The sequence below is a fragment of the Centruroides vittatus genome, unplaced genomic scaffold, assembly GCF_030686945.1.
Source record: "Centruroides vittatus isolate TY-2023 unplaced genomic scaffold, ASM3068694v2 contig_199, whole genome shotgun sequence".
Lineage (NCBI taxonomy): Eukaryota > Metazoa > Arthropoda > Arachnida > Scorpiones > Buthidae > Centruroides > Centruroides vittatus.
In genome coordinates, this window is record NW_027121224.1 from 454,314 (window position 1) to 463,508 (window position 9,195).

The 9,195-nt window shown below is 37.5% G+C and overlaps 1 protein-coding gene across 1 annotated transcript; it reads left to right on the forward strand.

The window, feature by feature from the left end:
- Positions 1 to 3,377: 3,377 nt before the first annotated feature.
- LOC136970447 (disintegrin and metalloproteinase domain-containing protein 10-like) lies at positions 3,378 to 5,980 on the forward strand. Its single transcript, XM_067264880.1, has 4 exons — positions 3,378 to 3,973; positions 4,360 to 5,045; positions 5,117 to 5,693; positions 5,771 to 5,980. Exons 1-4 carry the CDS (start codon positions 3,402 to 3,404, stop codon positions 5,940 to 5,942), a joined length of 2,007 nt encoding a protein of 668 aa, XP_067120981.1. The 5' UTR covers positions 3,378 to 3,401; the 3' UTR covers positions 5,943 to 5,980.
- The last annotated feature ends 3,215 nt before the right edge of the window (positions 5,981 to 9,195 follow it).

A 9,195-nucleotide genomic window follows, 5' to 3' on the forward strand; every position in this document is an offset into this window, starting at 1 on the left:
AACTAACCAAAACTCAATTAGTTTAGTCTCCATTTTCACTGATTCTGAAATGTGTCCCCGGTTGGATTGTGAATGTTATGGTCAGCCTATCCATGGAGAACCCCCGTGAACTTTTATCTATAGACTCGAAAGGCTTAAGGGTCGAGTTATGAACTCCGTAACGTAACCGTATCCGTATTCGTAAATGTTTGCTACATTGGATATCTATAGCAATAGTTATAAACTACCGTAAAGCCTTCTTTCTTTCTTTCTTTGGTATTAATATGGAGACTCTAGCCTGTTGGCTTTTTCTCCGAAGCACACCGCTTGGAAATCAGACGAAGTGGTTAGTGCGGTCAACAAATCGTTCCAAGATTTCGATGTGTTGGCGAGGAGGAAGGTCGGCAGGTGGCCAATATATCGGAGTTAAAATACGGACGCTAGTAAGGTCCAAGATTAAGAGGAGGCCTAACTCTTGGCGGGGCCCGTGTGTATTGCGGGCAGACAAGCCAATAATGGACGGATGTTTCTGGCGAGCCACAGTGGGGACAATCTGGCGAGGCGCGCAGGCGTCGTGAATAAAGGAAGCTGTTCAAAGGGGCCGTATCAGTATGAAGTCGAGCCAATAGGGTTTCTGTGTGACGTGACGTGGCGTGATAGTAAATTCAAGAGACAAAAGGTCGGAGATGGTCGCGACCTTTTCTCCGAAGAATGGTGGACCAGGTATCTGTGTGGTTGCGGATGGTCGATTTCCGCATCTGACGTATAAGATCACGTGTCATAAGAGGTCTCCACCAGGAGTGTCATGACCAGCGGCTTGGGCTACCGCTTCATTAATTAATATGGATGCCAACCAATGTGTCCAGGGGTCCACCCGATTTCAAGGGGTGTAGGATGAGAGCTGATCCCTAGCAGCTAGGTCAATAATAACCGCTGGAGAAAAAAAGTTTACGTTGGCGACTGCCTGGAAAACTGATTTGCCATCCGAGACGATGGCTGTCGGAGTGTTAAGACGGGCGCTGAGATTAACTGCCCGTTGGATGCCGAGATCCTGCGCACCGAAGACACTGCAGCTCGTACGGAGCGACCAGGTTTCCTTGACCGTTTGAGCCGAGAGAACCACCCCAAAAACTGTCCGTAGGTATGATTTCGAGGCGTCTGCCCCAATGAGAGTCCAATCCCAGGTGGTAGATTGTAGTTCATTGAAACGAGCACTCTCTAAGATGGGAAGGTGGGAGTCCGAAAGGAGATCGTAAATTTCTTGGGCTGTGATCGACGGATCCACCCCACGAAGGAGGTAGGCGGTGTGGGCGCAGTCCGGAGCCAGACGGCCACGGACTGGTATCCCGGCAATATCAGGAATACGAAGAGCCGCGTCCGCGGCCTGGTAATCCCGAGTATTGATTATAAGAAGATCGCTACAGGAGTAGCGGACGTCTTGCATCCATTCCGATCGGGAGAAATGCGGTTTAAGAGCCGCGTGGAGGTCAGCAGGCCGAAGGCGTCGAAGAGGTCCCTGTCCTTCCAGGAAGATCGTATAGAGTTAATCCGAAGGAAGGGACGAACGGATGGAAAAGAGTTTCTCCAATTCCGACAGAGGAGAAATAAATCTTAATTCATCAGAAGGTAAGAGCGCTACCGAACCCGACGGTGGCTGCAGAAGGCGCTCGCGCGAGGGCGACGCCATAACCGAGTCCGGAGGTGAAACCACTTCCGAAGAAAAGATTGGGGGAAACTCCTACCTGGGCAGAGGAAAGGCCAAAGAGGAAGACCAGAAGCTAAAGAGTAAGAAGCTGCAGTAAGGTCGATGAAAGTCGCAGGAAAGAGCTACTTAAAATCGCTGAAATCGAGAAACGAAATGAGCACACCAAGATGGCGGTTGAATTTTGCGCCGAAATCACCGTAAAGCATTTTCCGTAACAAACTTTTTTACCGTTTACGAAGCAGTCCATCGTGAGCATGCGCAAAATCATCGGTAGTTATTGCTAGATCTAACACTATAATTATTTATTCATTTTATTATGACCAAAATACTGTAATTCTTATCTTGAAATTTTATATTATTATCGGTTAAAAGTTACGTTTCAACCAATTTGTCAAAGTTTCGTCGGTTGCTTCCGGCACAACTTCCGATTGTATATCGACTGATGACTACTTAGTGCATGCGCAGTTGGTCAATTCTCCCTATCCTTACCGTAAAAGTTTGATCGATCCAAACTTTTCCTACGGAATACGGTACGGAGTTTATAACCATGCTATACGGATACGCTTAAGCCGGGAACACACATTCGTAAAATTGTGTGGCAGAAAATTGAATCAGAAATCAACTTTCAGTTCAGTTTCTGTTTTACGCTTTTATGCTAGAACACACATACGTAAAAATTCTGGCCGAATAAGAAACAGCATTGCCACTAACAGTGCTAATTTTATTAATTTTTCCTCTCATATATCTATCCCTTTGTACTGTACGTTCCATTTTTTCTCCGCTTTTTCTGCTATAATATAGAAAATTTAAATTAATAGACTTGTATTCCGAATTAAAATAAAGAACGTGTGATCTAAATACTAGGCCTATATATCGTTTCTAGTAGACCTACCTGTTGGCCGGATGGCCGAGCGGTCAAGGTTAGCAGCCTGCCGCCCTGGGGGACCCACGATCGAATCTGGACGGGTCGAAAAATCCCCAGGAATTTTTCGGGGGGTGGTCCGTCCGGATATGTCGGTCCCTGTCCCTCACCACCCGGCCGCCCCATTGTGGGCCTGGCCGAACCCATAATGGGCTTGCTATAAGAGGCCCTCTTAGTGCCCACTGGGCGGAAGGAGTTACAAAAAAAAAGACCTACTTGTTATTTGAAATTTTGCACTTATAGCCATCCATAAACGTTGTTTAAATACAGTGTCTTTATGCATGACACTGATGTGGTCGAACAAATTCGATAAACCCCTGTATTTCATTTATTTTTCGTTTTTTCGAAACCGTCACAATTATAGGATTAACCCTCATTGCCGCCATTGTTAGAATAAAAACCACGTGTCTATGTTGACGTCACAGAAAAGACTTCTCTTTATTGGAGGAATTTTGTAAAGTAGAGACTTGAGAGAGTTGTAGTTTTTAAAAAGTAGAGACACGCTCTACTCTTTTTTCAGTTCTGTTTCAGCCAAAATTTCAGAAAAATTTTTGCGCTTTCTGTTTTATGCTAGATTTTACGCCGAATTTTACGCATGTGCGTTCCTGGCCTAATTGACGAGCACATATGTTTAAAATTTGGTATAAGATTAACACAGTTTTAATTTTACGGTAAATCTTTCATGTTTTTAATAATGTAAATCAAAACATAGATTTCTCTTCTTATTTAAGTTATTAATTTATTTATTAGATTTATTAATTCGAGAAATTTTCGAATATTGAAAGTTATTCCAAAATGATGCTTTTGAATATTCTCTTGATATTTATTCATACAGACAGCGTTTATCTTTACTTAGCAAATATAAAAAATTATCAAATCGTCGAACAAAATATCTTTTATGAAAGATCAAAATCGAATGCCATCCGTGTGAATAATCCAAGACTTTCATTTACTGCATTTGGAAGACATTTTGAATTACGGTTAAGAGAAGATCATTCCATTCTATCTTCAGAAACCCAAATATTTCTTCATCAGAGTGAAAAAGTTATAAAGAAAAACTTAAGTAATTTTAGAGAATCTCTGCTCTATGAAGGAACAGTAGATAGAGAAAATTTCTCTCACATTCATGGATATTTTCTTCATGACGTTTTTGTTGGTAGAATAGTAATACCAGATGGTATGTATTATTCAGAGTCTGCATTTCAACATCTTGAAGAGTCTATTTATAAAGACAAAGCTTTGATATACAAAGCATACAATTCAGAGGAATCGCAAACGATAGATAATCACCGTAATACCTTTAAAAGAAATGTCGAAAACCAAAACTGTCAGAAAATATTATTAGATGATTCTATGCCAAATCTCAAGTTAGTATATTCTATTGATTTTAAATCTATTCAACAGTTTTAAATAGGTTTTTTTTTAACAATGATAGTATGATTTGTGGTTGACAACACCTATAACACTACTTATGAAACTCAAAATCATGTATAAACACAGTGTTTGTGGCATCCGTGCCACAAAAGTTTTATGGCACGGATGCCACAAACGCTGTGTTTATACAGGATTTTGAATTCCATAAGTATAGTGTTATAGGTGTAGTCTAACCACAAAATACCATATGACAATTTGTCTATAATTACCGATTATGGCATTCATGGAAATTGGCCCACTCGCTCCGCTCGTGTACCAAACTCCCATTCATGTCATAATCGTTTATATTATAAACTAATTGCATAATATACCATTACAGAAGTGGAAAGTTATGCAGTATTGAATTGATGGCTGATTATACATTATATGAAGAATCTCATCGAGATATAAAATATACTATAAGCAGAATGCTCTATCATATAAAATCAGCAGACATCATTTTCCGAGAAACTGATTTTGATGAAGATCAATTTCCAGACGGAGTTGGTTTTATTGTCCTTTTGATAACTGTCAATATGGATAAATTTGCTCATAATTCTCTTTTTAGTGGTGAATTTGAATTTCCGGAATATTATTTATTCCAAATATCTCTCTATCATCAGAAATTTGAAAATTGCTTATTAGTGAATTTCTGCCAGAGACAGTTTGCTGAAAATGTCATAGGAATTTCTTACATTCCTCACGAACGTAATGGTTTTATATCAGGAATTTGTCAGACACCTTTTCGTTATAGAAATTACATACGCACATTGAATGTACTTGGAATTACAATGTCTACTCATAAAAACGTACTGACGAAATCTACTATCGACATAGCCTTAACTCATGAATTCGGACATAGTTTTGGTAGTGATCACGATTCAGACGAGGATCCCAACTGCATCGTGAATGATTACTTGGGAAAATATATATTGAGTGAATATGCAACAGATGGATCAATGCCTAATAATAAATTATTTTCTTTATGCAGTAGAAAAACTATAAATAATGTCTTAAATAAGAAAGGTAAGTAAAACTCTATTCTAACCAATATCCGAGTCGAATTTGCTAACTTTCAAGTTTTATTAAAATTACAGGTTGGTGTTTGAAAACATACAAAAATGAACCGTTCTGTGGGAACGGCATTACAGAAAGTGGTGAAGAATGTGATTGTGGCTCAATCAGCTATAATCCATGTAAAGAAATCGATTCATGTTGTACTGCATTGTATGACGAAGAAAATAAATGTAAGATTAGAATTGATATGGGTTACGAATGTAGTCCGCGAGAGCATGAATGCTGTAACGACAAATGTAAATTTATGTCGTCTGAATCAAACATAACTTGCTATACCCACAAACCATGTGAAATGCATTCTACTTGTAATGGAATATCAGGTATTTGTCCTCCAGGAAAACATGTGAAAGACGGCACTCCATGCAAAGGTACTCAATTCACTTGTAAATCTGGACAGTGTAAAAGCTCTGTCTGTCAAGATCATCGTTTACCACTTTGTCAGTGTTCTCTTGAAAGTAATCATCAATGTCACGTGTGCTGTTTGGATCGTTTCAATGTTTGCAAGTCAGCCTCTGAATTTGGATACTACACCTCGGATGGTAGATTATATTTGAAAATGGAAGGATTATCCTGTGGCGAAGAAAACATTTGTGATAGGTAAAAGCTCTTACGCATATCGCATAAAATCTGTCAAAATATAGCTGAACTTAATATTGATTAACTTTTTTAAACAGATATGGAAAATGTATTCCTAAAATCGAAGCAATCAATGATGTAAATCATCGCATTATATACGAAGCATTAGAAAATTTGCCAACTGTACTGTTTATATGCCAACTACTTACGCTAATTTTGTTATTAGGGCAACTTTTTATAAAACAATTGAATTTTCGCTTGCTTTTGTGAAAATTTCATTATTTTATATTTTCATGTTTTGAGAATTTATGTTAACTTATGTTCTAAAATTATTAAAAATTGAATAAAAGGCTTCTTTTTGCCCACAGAGCGGAAAAAATCTCCTATGGTTTCAGACCTATAGGGCATTTTATATATTTGAAAAGTAATAATAATATTTTCATCATTAACCACATCAAAAAGTTTTAATTTTATTAATAGCTTGTGAAATATAATTTCGTTAAAATATTTATGTACAAATCTAACTGTATAATATTTATTTCAACACTCATTTTCTAAAAACTGATAAAACTCGTCAATGACACTGAAAAATTGGTGAATGACATGACAATATAATTCTTATACAAATTACATCAAAGTATTAATTTTGGCTTTTGTATATCTGTAACTCTTCATTGCAATATCAGTGCAATGAAAAACTATATATATTCATTTTCATTATAGGCTAACGTAAAGTCTGCAATTATGTTATTCTTGCTTTCACCAGTAAGAATAACCGAACGTTTTGCGTTTTCTACATTTTTTGTAGTCTAAAGCAGTTCTCTGCAAACAATAGTAGCTCTGTATACTTTTATTTTACATATTTAATCTATACATTAAAAATTTTTTTATTATAAAAATTTTCAATACTTCGTATTAAAAAAAAATATTGTGTATTTAAAATAATCTGGTGCAAATTAATAATAATAAATATGTTCAAATACAGACAAATAGCACTTAAATCACTTGTTCCGACATCATTCTTTTCTGTAAACGCGAAAGATTAAACGATAACACCTAGTGTGTGGGGAAGTACTCGATCTTTAGAGTATTCCCCGTGCAAAAACAAAACAAAAAGAAACTTCAATGAAATAAATCACACATTCTATGACTCCAATGCAAGGAACTTAAAGTTTATTTTAGTCCTTCCAATCACTACTCTGTCCCTTCGCTATAACAGACACTAAAACAAAGGAAACAACACACACAAAAAAAACAATCTCGCGACTCTATCGTCTACACCTACTACCCTCTATTCTTTCTTCCGAAAACGCGGCCCATCCTTTCTTTACCCTGCGGCCCACCCAAGGATCACGCAATAGAACACGTGATCTTTGGACCACACATCTCCTCTTCTCCCATTAACTTTTACAACAGGAAGCTTTTACGCTATGAGGGCCTCTCCCTTCTTTACACCGTGAACCACCTAAGGGGTTGGTTACGAGCCGGTTAAGCAACAGAACACGTGGTCTTCAGACCACAAGTGAATAAATAGAGCCATTTCTGGAGGCCAGAGTCGCTAAGCTCTTGAAAGCACTGGCGTAGCTACGGTTCTCCGGCCCGGTGCAGAACCAGATTTGTGGGCCCCCGAAAATTTTTTCGGCAGGAGTGTCCTTTTTCCGTAATGGTAATCGGGGACGTCCAAACGAAAACAAGTACTGTAATTTTTTCTTTAAATTTCGGCTTTTGAATTTATTAGTTCCGTTAAAAACATTGCGTTTAGACGGTATTTTTTTGTTTTGTTTTCGTAAACGGACTAAAATATTTTTGTGTAGTGGTTTATATAGTGTATAACTAGATTACAGTTGAGTTGCTGGTTTTCCTGTGTAATAGGGGCCCCAGCTCGAGCATCCAAATGCCAAATTTTGCAAAGTTTAGAATAAGTTTTAGGATTGTATAGATATTTAAATACTGTTTAGAATATGCCGTGAAAAATTTTTCGGGTCTTTTTTTCTTGTGATTTTGTGGCCCCCATGGGCCTATCGCTTTCCAGGGGCCCGGTGCAGACCGCACTTACCGCACCCCCCCCCCCCCAGCTACGCCGCTGTTTGTAAGGCTCCATTTAAAGTCACTAGAGACAAAAAAGAATGTGTCCACGGCCAGACGGTGAAATATAGTCTACATCTAGACCAGTGATTCTCAAACTTTTTCGATCCACCGCCCCCTTTGTTCCATAAAGTTATACCCAACGCCCCCCGTGTGTGAAAGGATTGGAAATATTCTTAGGAAAACTTTTCTATGAATCTCACACTTTGTGCCCTTACTGTACATTGTTCTCGACATCTGGAAACCATTAAATGCAATGTTTCCTCTTATCCGTTTGACAGAGGAAAGGGAACTTTTACCTTTGATCATCGTTCAGTACCCTGCCTCCAGCGCCCCCTAGATTTACTCACCGCCCACAAGGGGGCGTTATCGCCCACTTTGAGAAACGCTGATCTAGACGGACCACTCCCAAAAAATTCCTGAAGTTTTTCAACGCTTCCGGATTCTATCCTGGGTCGCAGTAGGTTGCCACCTTGACTGCTTGGACATCACCTCATAAATTTCGTCAAAATTCATTTTGTCTACTTATATTGTTAAATATTAAGTTTTAGTGTTTGTTATTATCTTAAAAAATAATTTCATTTCATATTCATGAATGTAATTTGGGTTTGTCCCACAGGGTTAAATTCTCAGTACGCAGCCAACACCTCTCAGCACCTGTTCAAAATGTCAGAAAACTTCCGGTTGCTGCCAACGTGCTTCCAGCAAACTACAAGCGCCTTTTTCGATGCTCGATACACCAGCAAACAAGATAGCAGTTACCATGAAGCTCGTAAGAGCTCTATTTTGCGTCGACAATTTTGAATTTAATTTCTTTATAGTAATTGTTTATAAGCCATACACCAACGTTTTCTCTCTTAATTATATTTACAATAGAGACATACATGGTAGACATGTCCAAAACACATAAGATAAAAGTCAGTACTCAATACCGTTCATTAAATTCTTAATTTCGAATTAATTTGTAAAAAGTATAAAACACTCCTGAAAAATTTCAATTGAAAATTATTCTGAATTCATTCATCTAGATTTAAAACGATACTGATGAGGAATATTAATTTAAAATCGAGCAAAGCGTGTTTTTAGTAATAATGAGAGGACAATAAATAAATTAAGAGTTTCATTCAAGAAAAAAAAAATCTCATTTTTGATTTACTTATCAGCTGTTTGACGTATCTAATGACGTCATTGATGTCACAGTTTCTGATTAAGTAATAACATTCAAAGGTTTAAAATAATCCCTACAAAATTAATTTGATATTTTTATGCGAATTTAAAATTAAATTTATTATATAATAAATATTAAATTTCATCATATTTATTATAATTATGTATTTATGTAACGAATAAATATTTAAATTTGATATTTTGGAAAAAATTTCCCCATCGAAAGGGAAAATTCCTTACTTTCGTGAATATTACACTGAAATGTTGATGC

Bases quoted from the DNA above. Each gene is read 5' to 3' on its own strand.
- LOC136970447 (XM_067264880.1), top strand. From the start codon at position 3,402: ATGATGCTTTTGAATATTCTCTTGATATTTATTCATACAGACAGCGTT. The intron at 3,974-4,359 runs GTTAGTATATTC...ATACCATTACAG, and splicing joins GATTCTATGCCAAATCTCAA to AAGTGGAAAGTTATGCAGTA. The intron at 5,046-5,116 runs GTAAGTAAAACT...TTAAAATTACAG, and splicing joins TAATGTCTTAAATAAGAAAG to GTTGGTGTTTGAAAACATAC.